Source organism: Culex quinquefasciatus, chromosome 2, assembly GCF_015732765.1.
Source record: "Culex quinquefasciatus strain JHB chromosome 2, VPISU_Cqui_1.0_pri_paternal, whole genome shotgun sequence".
NCBI classification, from domain to species: domain Eukaryota; kingdom Metazoa; phylum Arthropoda; class Insecta; order Diptera; family Culicidae; genus Culex; species Culex quinquefasciatus.
Genome location: NC_051862.1, coordinates 192,072,126 through 192,087,332, shown reverse-complemented (window position 1 = coordinate 192,087,332; position 15,207 = coordinate 192,072,126). Strand labels below are relative to the sequence as shown.

Here is a 15,207-nt window from a genome sequence, read left to right as displayed (position 1 = left end):
TTTTTGTTTTGGGAAATTCATAGCACAGGGTGGAACAATTGTTAGGGGAAGGAAATATTGTTGATGAGAAATAAAGCACCATGCGTCTCCATTAAACAGTGATCCAGATCGCACAAATAAGTGGAAATTGGTTTTCCGAAAAAAATGTGCAGTTTTGGAGCTTTGGTGTCTTCAGAAAAGTTGTTGCAAATGAAAAGGAGCAACTTTTGGTTTGGTTGAAAATAAGGTTGCCTCACGATAGGGCGATTTTGAAAATCTAACTTTTCAGGAATATTTTTGGGTTTTTTTTTGCTTTCTAGAAAATTGTTGGACTTGCCAATTCAAGCAACTTTGTCCAAGACACCAAAATTGTATATCGTAATCTACACCTTTAACGACCAAATTTATAGAAAGCATATCGATGCTTGTGTGCTCTCTTATACTAACTGACATTTTGGTAGTTACGAGAAAATCGACTTTTTAACTTTGAATTACTGTTTCTGGGAAACTATTCAACAAAAAATTGTCCTAATAATTTTAAAGTATGCTCCTGACATAACTTAAAGACATGGTAAAATATGAAAACTTTTGAAATGCAAAAAAAAAATTAGCGGAGAAATTACGAAAAAAAATCATGCTTGCAATTAGCACAAGTGTGTCTTGAACAGTGATTTGTATTAGTTAGCACAAACGTGCACAGGGCAAATTTTGCAGTTGAGCTAAAATGCTTCTTCGATGGCAGAGTCGTGTATACTTCCAACGTGGCACTTGGTACAAAAGTGCGCAGAGTCATTTATTGTTAAAATAGTAGTTATTGTTTGTTTCAATGTTTTTGCGTAGTAACTTTGAATTGTTGCTAGTTAAGGAACATTTTCTCAACAAAACTTTTTTAATAGACTTGTTTATCATTAAATTAATTGTGAAAATTGCAGTTTTTGAGAGCAACTACCGTTAAAACATGAATTTTATTAAGAAAAACTTAGTGAAGTGTGAGGATTCATAAATATAAGTATGATAATCCATGAAATAGCTTCAAAAAGACCAACTATGACGAAAAGCTACTTTTACAAACAGAAGAAAATGATTATGTAAAAACTTTGAGCTAGTTTATTTTATTTCCCTCATGTCATACGACCTTTTTAGAAATGCAAGATATCCAGGACACAAACCATAGAACTGTTATGGTAGATTGCAGTTAGAACAAGTGTGTCTCTTGCAATGAATTCTTAGTTTGTATCGAATAGAACAAAAGTGATAAAAAAAAAATCAATACTTAGTCTTTGAACATGGACGACCCCTACAGTTGTGCTAAGCGTGCACAACTACGTGAATGATGTTGTTACGTGTTTTTTTTTTGGTTTGGACGACCCCTGCAATTGTCCTAAGTGTGCACAGCTACTTGGAGGGTGTTTGAATTGAATATTTGGGTTAGGCTAAGTGTGACATTGTTTAGTGGATGATGTTGTTACGTATTTTTTTTTGATAGGACGATCCCTGCAGTTGTGCTCAGTGTGCACAACTACTTAAAAGTGTTTTAAATTGGATATTTGAGTTAGGCTAAGTGTGAGATTGGGTAGTGGCTGATTTTGTTACGTAGTTTTTTTTTTGGATTGGACGACCCCTGCAGTTGTGCTAAATGTGCACAACTTCTTTAAGGGTGTTTGAGTTGGATATTTGGGTTAGGTCAAGTGTGCCATTGGTTAGTGGATGTTGATGTTACGTAGTTTTTTGAATTGGACGACCCCTGCAATTGTGCTAAGTGTGCACAACAAAAGTTCCCAAATGGACCGGTTAGGCGAGGTTCACCTATTGGTCCGTGACATTGTTACACCGTGACATTCGTTACACCGCAACATTCGTTACACCGTAACATTCGTTACACCGTAACATTCGTTACACCGTAACATTCGTTACACCGTATCATTCGTTACACCGTAACATTCGTTACACCGCATCATTCGTTACATCGTAACATTCGTAGTTTGATTACACCGCATCATTCGTTACACCGCAACATACGTTTCACCGTAAAATTCGTTACACCGCAACATTCGTTACACCGTAACATTCGCTACACCGTAACATTCATTACACCGTAACATTCGTTACACCGTAACATTCGTTACACCGTAACATTCGTTACACCGTAACATTCGTTACACCGTAACATTCGTTACACCGTAACATTCGTTACACCGTAACATTCGTTACACCGTGACATTCATTACACCGTAACATTCGTTACACCGTAGTATGATTACACCGCATCATTCGTTACATCGTAACATTCATTACACCGTAGTATGATTACACCGCATCATTCGTTACACCGTAACATTCATTACACCGCAGTATGGTTACACCGTAGTATGGTTACACCGTAGCTTTGTTACACCGCAACATTCGTTGCATCGTAGCATTCTTTACACCGTGACATTCGTTACACCGTAATACACCGCAATTAAAACATTTTTTAAGTCTTTGTGCACACTTAGCACATCTGCAGGGGTCGTCCAATCAAAAAAAACATAACAACATCATCCATTCACCAATACCACACTCAAATATCCAATTCAAAACCCCCCAAGTAGTTATGCACACTTAGAACAACTGCAGGGGTCGTCCAATCAAAAAAACTACGTAACAACAACATCCACTCACCATTATCACACTTAGCCTAACTCAAATATCTAATTCTAAAACCCCGCAAGTAGTTGTGCACACTTAGCACAACTGCAGTGGTCGTCCATTAAAAAAACTACGTAACAATAACATCCACTAATTAATCTTACACTTAGTTTAACCCAAAAATCCAATTTAAAACATTTTTAAGTCGTTGTGCACACTTAAAACAACTGCAGGGGTCGTCCAATCCAAAAACTACGTAACAATAACATCCACCTAACCGCAATAGATCAACCCTATGGTCGCAGTGGTTCTAAACCCAACATCCACCTACCAATGTCACACTTAGCTTAACTCAGGGGTCATCCAATTAAAAAAAAACTCTGCCACTAAATAATTATTTGACACACTTCTTCTAACTTACAACTTCTTCACGTATCCAAATGTGCACACTTGTGCTAATTGCCTTCCAAAATAGTGCTCCATAATATTGCTCAAACTAGTAAGGACACATGGCAATTTACCATAATATTATAGTGTAATCGTATTTTTATGGATTTGCGTGTTTTCAAAAGGTCAAGCCATGATGAAAAATAAAAGAGCACATCCATGATGCGTTCGAAAATGTCAGTTAGTACAAATGGTTGCAGGGCGATATCTCCGCGTAGGAAACGAATTTTTCAGATCTCTTAGAAGCGTTTTGTAGGGAATTTAATTAGCTAAAAGATGGCATCATTAACTCATTTTTGTCCAAAAGTCAGTTAGTACATCAGAGCACAGAGGCATCGATATGAGCAAACCTTCAAAGATCAAGTTTTTTAATGTGGCAATTCAGGGTTAAGTTTTAGAGAAAAGTGCACCCAAAGGTAAAGAACGATAGGATAGGAATGTGCTATTTTGCGAGAGTATAGTCCTCTCGCGTGTTCATTCGTTCATTGGAACAGTTCATCCTATTGAGTAGCTTATATGGACAAATGACCGCCACTTAGTCACCTAACCATGGTGGCCCATACGGCAAAGGCACGGTTCGATATGCCGAAGGTCTTGGGGTCGAGTCTCAGTACCGGTACTTTTTTTTGATAGATGAACTATTTTTGAAGATGAACCCATGAGTAAAGTACTCTCGTTAATTTTGGGAGTTATCCTCTCAGTTCGCACACAGTACCATTTTACTATCGAATCGTTCTCTTTATCCTCTCGTATACCGATGTCCAGTTCTGGGTGTGATATTCGGGGCACTTTTAGAGCTCTGAAAAATGAATAGTTCTATTTTTTGACATGTCATTTTGGACTTAAGGTTTTCAGGCATTTTAAGGTAAAAAAGAAGCAAATTTAAAACCTAAATATCTCGAAAAGGCGCAAGTCAAATTTTTAGCGCCAGGTTGCAGCATTACAAACGCTAAAAATTCTCGGGGGTGTTTTTCTTTAAATTCGAAATATCTTCATTTGAAAAAGTCTAATTTTCGATGGAAACCCATATGGGACCACCCTAACGAAATTTGAAAATTGTCCAAAAATATGATTTTCCATGTAATTTTGCCCTCAGAATTGAGCCAAATTGTCAAAAAATCAATGTGTGGTCCTATTTTGGGTTCAAATGATAATTTTACATGGATACACAATATTTTGATATTTTTGACTAGTTTCATATAGAACAGACATCGAACAAGAAAACTAGTGCATCGTTTTCCAAATTACAAAGTGTTCTAAAACAACTGTCACTATTCAGACTGTGCGATTCACTCCAGTTGACAGTACGTTATGATATTTTTCATAACAGTCTTTCTATAACCTCTGAAAATCGATGTTTATGTACACTCAAACCCCGATGGTTTGACAAAGACTGTTGTTTAAACAAATATAGTGCATTTTTTGCATGCAATCTGGTTTGAATTGATGAAGATTGTATAAATCCGATTATTTTGATGATTGTTTATTCTTTTGGATATGAAAAAAGCAGATTTTCGTGACTTACTTTGAACTACAACTAGGTGGCTAACCTAAAACCCATACAAAACTTTTCTACGCCAGTAAAAACTAGTGCAAAACCATGACAAAGTTCCACTATCAGCAGAATGTAGCTCAATGAATTGTTTCATGCAGTTTTGAAATTACATCACCACTCATATTACAAACGCAAGTTTGTTAAGTTCATTGATTCAGCTACACGCGTACGAGCCTTGTATCAGTTACAACCCAGCTCGAGCGTGATGCTTTCACAACTTGAATGGGGGAAATACTTTACTGGGAGTCTTTCTAAACGAACCTAAGAAGGCACTTGTCAAACAACAGTTCAACAGACAGACATCCTTCTATAAGTTTTTTTATATGGCCTGTAGCCGGATTTGGTCATATCAGTAATCGTCCAGACGAAATGTTGTTTTTTATTTCGTTAATTGCTCCAGAATTGAAACTCGTGCTCAATTCGTGCGTCAATCCCGTGATCATGAAGCTTGAGCACGTGCGTCTACCGTCCGGGAGGAGGAGCCAAATTTCAGTTGGACTCACGTGATAACAGATGGAGGGGCGTGGTGTTTTAGTGGATACTTCGGTTGAAATTACTGGTTTTGGCAAGGGTAGGATAATCTTTATGTTTAATTCTAGTTTATAGAAGAAATTTAAACAAGGAAACTGCGTAAACGCACTCAACCTTGAAAAATCTGTATCAGTTGACAAACAAGGATCGCGAATCGTTCGCAACGTTATGCCTGCCAGTACTGATCAGTCCAGTTGCCTAGTTTGACGGTAATACGCCTCAAGTGCCCATTCAGCACGAGGAGATAACCTTCTTCCGCGAAGATCGATGTACTTTCTTCTTGCCTCCGAGTTCCAGTACATCTCGACGATCCTCGTGGATTCCTCCCGAGGCCCCCACCAAGCCGTCCTGCCGATGCTGATGCTGGCTCATCCTTATCAATCCACGACTCTTCATGATGCTCTTACTTTTTGTTTCATCTTTTCAACAGCTGATAACGCTCGTGTTTACAAGCACGGATCAGCCAATCCTGGAACGGCCAGAGATCAGCGAAACTCTCCTCCGTCGAGTCGATGATCAGTGTCAGTCGTTGCGTGGTCCAGTGTGCTTGTTCAGGTATAGGGACGGCACTCGGATTTTTAGTCACAGTCTGGAAGTTTACGTCGTAACGCGCGGTCGAAACGCCCTCGGCCAAGACCCCCCTCGAGGAGAGTATTAGTCCAGGACCCGAACCGCGATAGTCCAAGTTGAGGTTTTTTTTGTTCTGAGAGATTACCGGGCAGTTAACTGCGCAAAAAGTTTGTGAAAGTTCAATCGTTGGATTAATGTTGAACAAACAGTGAAAGAGAAGAACTCTAGCGTGTCCTTAGTGTCCCACCAAGTGAAGTTGAACCAGTTGTTGTCCAGTCACGGGTTGACCTGGATACGCACATACGACGGGGCTGATACTCTTCAGAAATGGTGTTGATGTGCATTCACTGCAAATTAAAACCGCTTATAGACAGTTCATGACCATTGTGTCACCCCCTAATTGCACCGTATCGAATTCGACGTGCTATTAGTATAAGGTAAGAACTTTAATTCGCTGAGCTTTTTAAGTGCATTCTCCTCTAAATTCCCCGTTCCAAAAACTAAAGAAGTTTCCAGAAGCTTTTTTCCCAACTTCAGTTTGCAAAAACTTTCCACTCCGCACAAAGGCAAAACCTTCGGTGCCCAACGAGGTACTACGTGCTAATGTCTTATCAGGCTAAGGTGAACAGTTCATCAAAGTTTGGATTTGGTTTCGGTTTTATGCCCTGGTAACCACATCGGCAATCGGCGCAAATTTTGATGCTCTATCTAGTTGTAATCAAGTAGAATTCGGTTTAACTGTGAATTTCTAGATCGTCAATGACGCACTTAGAAGAAAAGTCGTAGAAGAAGAACTCAAGATAGAGAATTTTTAAGAAGGGTGGTTCCCGCTTCAGATTCGAATAGAATGAACTTACGTAGAACATAATGTTGTAGATTGTTACAAATTTCAACATAACCCTTTGTTTTAGAAACATTATTAATGAAATTTTATTAAATATTTAATTTAGACTGATTTTTGCATTAAGAAAATTCCAAAACTAAACTCTCAACCATATCTTCACATCGATTACAGATCGCCAACCTCCATCTAAGGCTGATCAAATAATTCGTACCAGTACTCAGGTTAAATAATCCTGATCACCATTTGAACCAACTTTGTCAAATTGTTAAATTTGCGTTTGGCCTAAGTAAACCTTCAGTGTTAAAAATCCACCGATAGAAACTAAAATGGCGCTTGATTTTGCAGCAGGATGTCTAGGAGGTATGAGTTCATAAACCGAAAAGGTTCTCCGTTTCGCATGATCTCCGTTTTAATTTGTAATGTCTTATATTTACCAATTGCATGTTATACCATTGTTATGTACGCAACATCTAAAATTTTTAATTAAAATCATTTTGGCCAAAAGTTTTCAAACTGTTGTGTAAGCACATGGTTTCAACAGAGATTGTGTTGTTTATACATGGCAAGTTGCTTCCAACAAAAGTAAATATCACCTAAATGGTTATTTTCACATAATATTGCCTCATCATCATCGACCTTTCGTCAGCGTTGTTTTCGCCAAAGCATAATAAATATTTTCATCCACGCAATCATTGCATCTCATCACATTCATAAACTTGTTTGTGCTCGGGTTGAACCCTCAGGTTGATCCCCAATGACACGGTCCACTTTTTTCCAGGATGTGCCGGCGTCGTTGTTGGCTACCCGTTCGATACGATCAAAGTCCACCTGCAAACCCAAGACCACCGAAATCCGCTGTACAAGGGCACGCTGGATTGCTTCCGGAAGATCATCGCCAAAGAAAGCGTCCGTGGGCTGTACCGCGGCATGTCTAGTCCCATGGCCGGGGTGGCCGCAGTCAACGCAATCGTATTCGGAGTGTACGGCAATGTTCAGCGAAACAATTCCGATCCGGATTCACTGTACTCACACTTTTTGGCCGGAACAGCGGCTGGACTTGCGCAGAGTTTTATCTGCTCGCCAATGGAGCTGGTGAAAACGAGACTTCAGCTACAGGATAACCTGCCGAAGGGAGCGCTCAAGTTCTCGGGACCAATGCAATGTACGAGATCTATCTGGCGGAACGAAGGATTCAGAGGGGTATTCCGAGGCCTGGGGATCACCGCGGCGAGAGATATGCCCGGATTCTCCAGCTACTTTGTCTCGTACGAAATGATGGTCCGATCCGTAGCAGATCCATCGCCGTTTACGATACTGATGGCCGGTGGATTGGCTGGAACCATCTCCTGGTTGTTTACGTTCCCCATCGATGTAGTAAAGTCTAGACTGCAAGCGGACGGCATGACTGGAAAGCCACAGTACAACGGCATCAAGGATTGCTTACGAAAAAGTTACGCCGAAGAAGGGCTTTCGTTCCTGTCCCGAGGTCTGGCCTCAACTCTGCTGCGAGCCTTTCCGATGAACGCGGTATGCTTCCTGGTAGTGTCCTACGTGATGAAGTTTTTTGATGAACCCGGTGTAAACCTCGAACTGAATTCGGTGGAACCTCTTCTTATGGTGCAACAACCCGCCGGAGCCGTAAAGGTAACACTCAACAAACGGCACCACGAAATCCACGACAACCACGTGCTCAGAATCAAACACAACACATTCCGGTTCCTGAGCTTCCTCGGCGGGTTCCACGAGGCGGTTTGTTGCGCAGAAATGGACGAACTCGCGCATGACCTGCACGTCAACGAAGAAGGCGGCCAATACTATACCAAGCTCAACGAATACCTGCAAACTTCCGACCCAGAATACTGCAAGCGCTTCCCCTTTTTAGATTAGAATTTTCTTTTTGATATGCATTTACGTAAAAAAAAACCTCAGCACCTACAGTGTATTGTTGTTCGGAAATAAAAGCTTTATTTAATTGTTTTGAATAACTCTCACTTGCAATTCACACTGAAGCAATCCAAACCAAACCAAAATTTCAAGTGTTAAAAATTACTTCAAAGTTTGCCAAATCTTGGACAGGTTAAATCTCTGTCCGGGAAAATCAATCATCAAGTTCTCCACAATTCCACCGATGGTTTCGTTGATTTCACGCTGGCGCTGCAAGTCGGCCTGGATCAGGATCTCATTCCGAAATTTGGGCAGTTGATTAGCGCCGGCAAATGCACGGTATCGTCTAGCGCGATACTGGTGGCGTACGATGTAGTCCAAGTTCTGAAAAAAAAATAATATTCTCCTCAACCAATTAACCTTAACAAAGCTTGAGAAATACCTCTTGTTTCAACAGTGTAGCCTGCTCGATTTCCGACTTTATCAGACTTGTTTGAATTTTTTCCTCCTCTATTTGTTGCGACTTGTTCTCAATCTCCGCTTGCAGCAATTTTTGAGCTGTATCGATCTCAATCAAGTTCTTCTCGGTGTCCGAAATTTCCCCAAATACTATTTTCAGCTTGTTTTTCAACTCGTTAATCTTGTGCTGCATCGTCGAGCGAGACTTGAACTTGCTCCCGTAAACCTTCTCCCTTGCGTTGACGGAATCGAAAATATGTTCCCTGTGATGAACCGTATTCTCCAAATCGGTAACCAGCTTCTCCTGCATACGTTTAAGCTGCAAAAACCGAACCTGCATGCGATGGATTTCAGCCTTCATTATACCGATCTCGCTGTTTTGCGCCGACTCTTCATCCTTGAACTTCTTCGCTTCGTAAGACATTTTGTACTTGGTCTCCCAGGACAGCGCTTCGCGGTGCTTGTCCAGCACTTCCTGCTTGCACTCGTCAATTTCCTTGCCCAAATCGGCCAGATCTTGCTCAAGGTTCAGCACGGACAGTTCCGCCTCTCTCAAACGCTCCGTGGTTTGCTGGTGCGAAATCTCACACTCCATTTCTTCCTTCTCGTGAGTTTTCTTAGTCTTGAACAGCTCCAGACTGACCGTGTCCAGCCGTGAATTGAGCGTGGACAGAGAGCGTACAATCTCCCGGTTCTCACTCAAAACTTCCTCGAGGCGTGTTTCGATTTTGATAGCCTTTTGCTCGACTAACAACAGCTCTGTTTGAAAAGAAAGACAATTTGTTCAAGTTCATAAAACCAGAAATTCTAAACTTACTCTTTCGTGAATAATTGATATCGTTCAACTGCTGCACACGTTTCTCCGACAGGCTTACGACACTGTTTTGCAGCTTCAACCAATTTTCTTGTGCTTCCTTAATCTTAGCGTCTAGCTCCAGGATATCGTGCTGCACGTCCAGCAGCTTCAGCTCGTCCGGATTCAGTTCGTGACCACCAGCTTGTGTAATTAACTGCTCCAGTTGACGATTCAACGAGTCCAGCTTGCGCAACTTGGTCGCTATGATTTCCTTAATGATTTTTATTTCGTCGTCGTACTTTCTCGCCTCGTTGTCCAGAGAATCGTGCTCCTTCTGCAAAATAAACTTCCAGTACTAAACTTCCAAAGCATATTTAAGCACCAAGACCTTAATTTGCGATACTTCTCCCTTGGACTTTTCCACAATTCCACGCCACTTCTCCAAGTCCAGCAGCGCAATAGACAGCTTGTGCTCGGTGTCGGACATTCCGATTTCCAGCTCCCTACGCTTCTCCTGCGTTTCACGCAGTGTCTTACCCTGGGATTCTCCCGCTTTATCGGTGGTTATCTGATCCTGCAGCAGCTCCAAAATTTGCTCTTCAAGTTCGAACTTTTTCTGATTCTGTTGGTTCAGCGTTTGGCGAAGCGATTTCAGGTGGTTCGCGATCAGGAGTCCCTCCTGCTGAGCCTTTAACATGTCCGCTTCGGTTTGTTCCAGAATCAACGCGTAGTGATCCAACTCGCGCGTCAGCTTGTCCTCCTCCTCTTGCTCTTTGTTAACTGTTTAATAATAAACACATTATTTATAGAACTCAGTGCGAATCGAGTATACAAACCCTGTTTTTCCAGTACATTGATATCGCCCTGGATTCTTGCCTTGAACCCTGACAACTTTTCGTTTTGTTCCATTTCCTTGGCAGCGGTCTTCTTGGTGATATCAGTCTTGCTCTTGATTACCTTGTGCTCCTCGTAAACTTTCCTGTAAACAAATTTTTTTTATTTTGAGAAAGCCTTCCTCAACTTATGCTACATACTCCAGTTCTTCTTTAGTTCTGGAAAGAACTCTATCACGCTGCTGAATGGCTACGATCACTTCGCCCCACGCTTGAAACAGCCGTTTGTGCTCATGTTGGAGCACCTCGAGATCTGAGTTGGCATCCGCCAAGCTTCTATTGATCACGTCGGTAGCACCCTCCTGTTCTTTAATCTGCTCTTCGATTCCCTCTAGCTCACGTTCCTTCCTGCGAACCTCCGCATCCAGATTGAACACAAGCAAATCTTTCTTTCTCTTTTCCTCTGCCGCTGCCATTTGGTCCTTGACGTCTTTGCTAGCAACCCGTTTGGCAACCGCGATTTCGTCTTTGATCTCCTGGTCCCACTTGGAGAACTCGGCCTCCAGGATGGTCAAATTATCCAGTTCAACCAGATGTTCGTTATGGATCCTTTTGAACTCCTTCAGCTTCAGGTTTTCTTCGTCATACTCTTTCTTGTAGCCGGCAGCCATTTCCTCGGCAATCTTCCGTCTAGCGGAGACCTCCATGATCTCCTTTCCGTAGATATCCAGCAGCTCCTTCTGGCTGTCGATCTCCTCCTGCAGATCGTACAGCCGGGCACCGACCTCCTCGGAGTCCTTTTCATTCTGCTCCAGCCGATGGTCCAACTCCGCAATCTCTTCTTCGAGTTGGTCCTTCACCCGCAGCAGGTGAGCCTTAAGGGCTTGCTGGAACCGCTCCAGCAACGGGTGATCCTTCTCCAGCACCCCTGACTGGTCCACGATCGACGCGTTAAACTCATCCGCCTGGACACTGATCGAAGTTGGGTTCTCCTCAGGATTCATAGTTAAAACGCAGCCTGTTCGTCCAATCGTCCTTAAACTTTAAAATTGGCGTCAGTAATAAACTAAGTCGCCGGTTGCTACGCGCCTGTCGCTTCCGGTCAGGATATCGATCAAACGGAAATCACCCCGGCTACAAACTCGTACGCAACACGTGGTTTGGTCCCAGCGCACGTGAACTTGCATGCAACAAGTAGGTAGGTACTGCATGCGCGCGCCAAATAGAAGATGGATTCAAATGTACAAAAATGGCCGCCACACAGACGCGGCGTGAGTGTCCGGAACGAAAGTGACAACCTTTCGTCGATTCTCGGTGAGTGGCCAAACATAAACAGTCCTCCCCGAGCTGGCCCATCAATAATTGGATTTTTCGTGCTGGGTTTTTGGGCGAGAATGGTTTAAAGTTGTGGCATAATTAAAGGCCATGGATTATAACATTAGCAGGTTGTGTCGGGTTTGTTTGGAGGAAGGTGTGTTTACGTCTATCTTCAGCACGGATCTGGTGGCCATGGCTCCGGCGGATATGCTGGTCATGTGTGCCAACATTAAGGTTTGTGAGCAAGTTGTTTGTGCATTTTTGATTAAATATAATGAATCATAATTTAGGTATCCAAAAACGATGGTCTACCACCGACGATTTGCAACAATTGCATGTACCGGCTGGGAGTCGCCTTCCATCTGAAGCAACAGTGTGAAAATTCGGATATGAGACTGAGACAGTACATTGGGCTGATGACCGGAGTGTACAGTAATTCCATGGACAAAGAAACCATGACGGATGATACATGGCTGCTGACTGCAAAGAAAGCGGAGGATTCCGAGCGTAAAGTTACAAAAAAGTATGGCTGCTTTACATATTTAAAGCTAGTTGACACATCATCAACATGATCTTGCTTTGCAGGAAATCCAGTAGAAGCAGATACAAACCCAAACTACCGGAGGACCGTAAGAAGCGAGGTCCCAAGCCAACACCAAAGCTTCCACAAACCTGCTACCAGTGTCATAAGACGTTCAAATGTGCCGCTCAACTACAGATGCACTTGAGGTAAACGATTCATTTTGAAACATTTTAGTTCTTGTAATATATCTTATACTATCTACTTCAGAACGCACAGTGGAGAGAAGCCGTTTGCTTGCAGTTATTGCACCAGACGATTCGCTCAGAAGCACAATCTGTCGATACATCTAAGGACGCATACCGGTAAGGTTAAATTATTCAATCACAATTGGATATCAAGACCTCAACATTATTTCGATGCCCTCCAGGTGAAAAGCCGTACCAGTGCGAAATCTGCAGCAAACAGTTTTCCGCCCTTGGGAACTTCCAGGCCCACAAGAAAATCCACTCCAACCAGCGGGACCACGTCTGCCCCTCGTGCAACAAAGCTTTCATCACTTCCGGTGACCTCACCCGGCACATGGTGTCCCATTCGGGCATCAAAAGCTACCACTGTGATATTTGCGCAAAGAGTTTCAGCCGCAACCGGGATATGGTAGCGCACAAGAAGAAGATCCACCTCAACGATCGTTCTACCGAAAGTTACAAGTGCATCGAATGTCACAAGGTGTTTGCAACGGCTGACATCCTGAACCATCACGCCCGAATCCACAATCCGATGCCACCGACGGTTCCGCTGATGCCACCGCCCCCGCAAACGCAAATCCAACAACCGATTGCCATCGCACCCCACCACAGTCTGGGGCCAACTCCGCTGGGGGTGGGCCTTGGGATGTTGCCCCACAGTCATACGCACACCCACACCCAGGGGGGTTATCACACCCAAATGCATCCGGCACAGCGACTTCATCCATACTAAGAGGTGAAAAGCATTTTCTCATTTATTTATTTTTCGGATATTTATTAAAAGCGTCTACGACAGATTAAGTTTCATAACAGAGCAGCTGGGTTTATTATTTCTTCCGAAAAGTCACGTTCTCGCAACAAACAATCCGCAATTAGAGAGTCAGTTTCAGAGCTGGCTCTATCAATCGCACTTTTCTTCGCACTTGATATATTATTGTACCTAAGCTTTTTTGGTCGTCTTAACATTTTCTAGCGCTAAACTAACAACAACGTGTGGGTGTGTGTACTGTACCTGTTTGGAATCGAAGCACTTTTGTAACGCAAGTTGCTAAGGTGGAAGTTTGAGTGATTATGGTCAGTTTATTTTTTCGCTATTTCTAGTCTAAATATTTTAAGATAGTAACAACTACTAGATATCCTATGCTTAACTTGAATTGACGTGTATCCGAGTAACTAATCCGAAGATACAAAACAGTTTGTGTGATGACTATTTTAAATATAAACTTTGCATTTACATAACAGTGGCTCAAACTTGTTGCAATAATTCAACTTTTATATGGATAGCAAAACACTACACAATTATGTTCCGCTCCGTTACCAATCGCTTTGGTTCAATTTTTTCAGTTTAGTTGATTTGCCTGTTATTATTTTTCTAATCATCGTTTCAGTTTTACTTCTTAAATTGACTGCATTTTTGGGTCCCTTACTTAATTTAAGTATTTCAGAAAAATAATATGATGAAATTCAAAAAAAAAATGACAAAACAAAAAAAAATGACAAAATATGAATTATTTGAAAAGTAGCTGCAATGTACAAAATACGATGCCATAAAATTAATTGTTTCCTTGTTACCCTTTGAATTAGAGAAAGAAGAATTTCACAAATTTTATATCAACTTCTTGCTACAAAAAGGTTGAAAACAGCTATAAAGTCATGATTCGAAATCCGGACACTTAGTAACCCCCTTCAAAATTGGGCCGAAAAATCAGGGGGCAAAAAAAATATTTTTACAATAAACTTCAAAATTTCAATGAAAATTCAAGTGCAACCAGCTGAAATCAAATTAAAATACATTCTTCTGCGTTTAAAATCATTTTAGCATGTTTGGGTTTATTAAAAAAATCTTAAGATTTTTTGAAAATTTTCGATGCAAAATCTTTTTTTTCGATACAATTTTTGTTTTTGTCAGATCTTAGATTTTTTGAAAACTAGAGATTGCAAAACAACTGAACAAGTGTAAAATGCATTTTAAAACACTTTTTTCATTTAAATGTGAAGGCTATGGCTTGTTATTTAAATTTTTATATTTTTTAATTTTTTTAACCCCCCTTGACCTCGGCCAGGGCCGAGGGACAAAAACATTTTTAAATATTTGCATCGGCCTAAGTTGGAAATGTAGACATATCAGTTTTAAAAAAATACATGCAAAATATGTGTTTTCTAACATTTTTTCATCAGAATTTGAAAATTAAAATGACTTGTTGTGCTTCGAACTAATGAAAGCTGATTCGAAACACTTTTACTTCGAATTCCGGACATTCGATTTTGCTTATGAATCGCACAAATATGGACTGAAATGTTAGTGAATGGCATTCTTTAGGTCTCAAATGAGCTGTTAACATCAAAACAATCGATATTGTATATACAAATTTGCTAGAATTCAAGGAAATCAAAACCATAAATTTCTGCTTTGCCTTCCTGGTGCTTCGGGCGGCTATGGAATATTTCAGTGAAGTGTTTCGCGTTTTTGTTAAACTTTTTATTATATTTTCAAGCGTTCAAGCAAACTTTAGCTGAATGTTGATGTTAGAATTCATCAAATAACACAGTTTTAACATCCATAATGCGAACTTATATCCAAATAATTGATAAAACA

The 15,207-nt window shown here is 41.2% G+C and overlaps 3 protein-coding genes across 3 annotated transcripts; 2 read left to right on the top strand and 1 right to left on the bottom strand.

Annotated features, from left to right (window-relative positions):
* The first annotated feature begins 5,639 nt into the window (after window positions 1-5,639).
* LOC6031864 (mitochondrial basic amino acids transporter) lies at window positions 5,640-8,536 on the top strand. Its single transcript, XM_001842513.2, has 3 exons — window positions 5,640-6,147; window positions 6,726-6,914; window positions 7,333-8,536. The coding sequence occupies exons 2-3, from the start codon at window positions 6,881-6,883 to the stop codon at window positions 8,439-8,441; spliced, it is 1,143 nt and encodes a 380-aa protein (XP_001842565.1). The 5' UTR covers window positions 5,640-6,147; window positions 6,726-6,880; the 3' UTR covers window positions 8,442-8,536.
* On the bottom strand, window positions 8,497-11,554 carry LOC6031863 (coiled-coil domain-containing protein 40). The gene is made up of 6 exons (XM_038253348.1): window positions 10,728-11,554; window positions 10,530-10,672; window positions 10,082-10,473; window positions 9,715-10,027; window positions 8,881-9,656; window positions 8,497-8,822 (listed from the first exon to the last, which is right to left on the bottom strand). Exons 1-6 carry the CDS (start codon window positions 11,528-11,530, stop codon window positions 8,601-8,603), a joined length of 2,649 nt encoding a protein of 882 aa, XP_038109276.1. The 5' UTR covers window positions 11,531-11,554; the 3' UTR covers window positions 8,497-8,600.
* Window positions 11,555-11,853: 299 nt separating this feature from the next.
* On the top strand, window positions 11,854-13,425 carry LOC6031862 (zinc finger protein 429). Its single transcript, XM_001842511.2, has 5 exons — window positions 11,854-12,077; window positions 12,134-12,366; window positions 12,429-12,572; window positions 12,634-12,728; window positions 12,794-13,425. The coding sequence occupies exons 1-5, from the start codon at window positions 11,952-11,954 to the stop codon at window positions 13,342-13,344; spliced, it is 1,149 nt and encodes a 382-aa protein (XP_001842563.2). The 5' UTR covers window positions 11,854-11,951; the 3' UTR covers window positions 13,345-13,425.
* The last annotated feature ends 1,782 nt before the right edge of the window (window positions 13,426-15,207 follow it).

Excerpts from the sequence above, each read along its gene's own strand:
- LOC6031863 (XM_038253348.1), bottom strand. The coding sequence starts at position 11,530 with ATGAATCCTGAGGAGAACCCAACTTCGATCAGTGTCCAGGCGGATGAG. Across the intron at positions 10,673-10,727 it reads AGAACTAAAGAAGAACTGGA|GAAAGTTTACGAGGAGCACA; the intron begins GTATGTAGCATA and ends ATTTGTTTACAG. Across the intron at positions 10,028-10,081 it reads GAGAAGTATCGCAAATTAAG|AAGGAGCACGATTCTCTGGA; the intron begins GTCTTGGTGCTT and ends TTTATTTTGCAG.
- LOC6031862 (XM_001842511.2), top strand. The coding sequence starts at position 11,952 with ATGGATTATAACATTAGCAGGTTGTGTCGGGTTTGTTTGGAGGAAGGT. Across the intron at positions 12,367-12,428 it reads GAGCGTAAAGTTACAAAAAA|GAAATCCAGTAGAAGCAGAT; the intron begins GTATGGCTGCTT and ends CTTGCTTTGCAG. Across the intron at positions 12,573-12,633 it reads CAACTACAGATGCACTTGAG|AACGCACAGTGGAGAGAAGC; the intron begins GTAAACGATTCA and ends TATCTACTTCAG.
- LOC6031864 (XM_001842513.2), top strand. The coding sequence starts at position 6,881 with ATGGCGCTTGATTTTGCAGCAGGATGTCTAGGAG. Across the intron at positions 6,915-7,332 it reads TGCAGCAGGATGTCTAGGAG|GATGTGCCGGCGTCGTTGTT; the intron begins GTATGAGTTCAT and ends ACTTTTTTCCAG.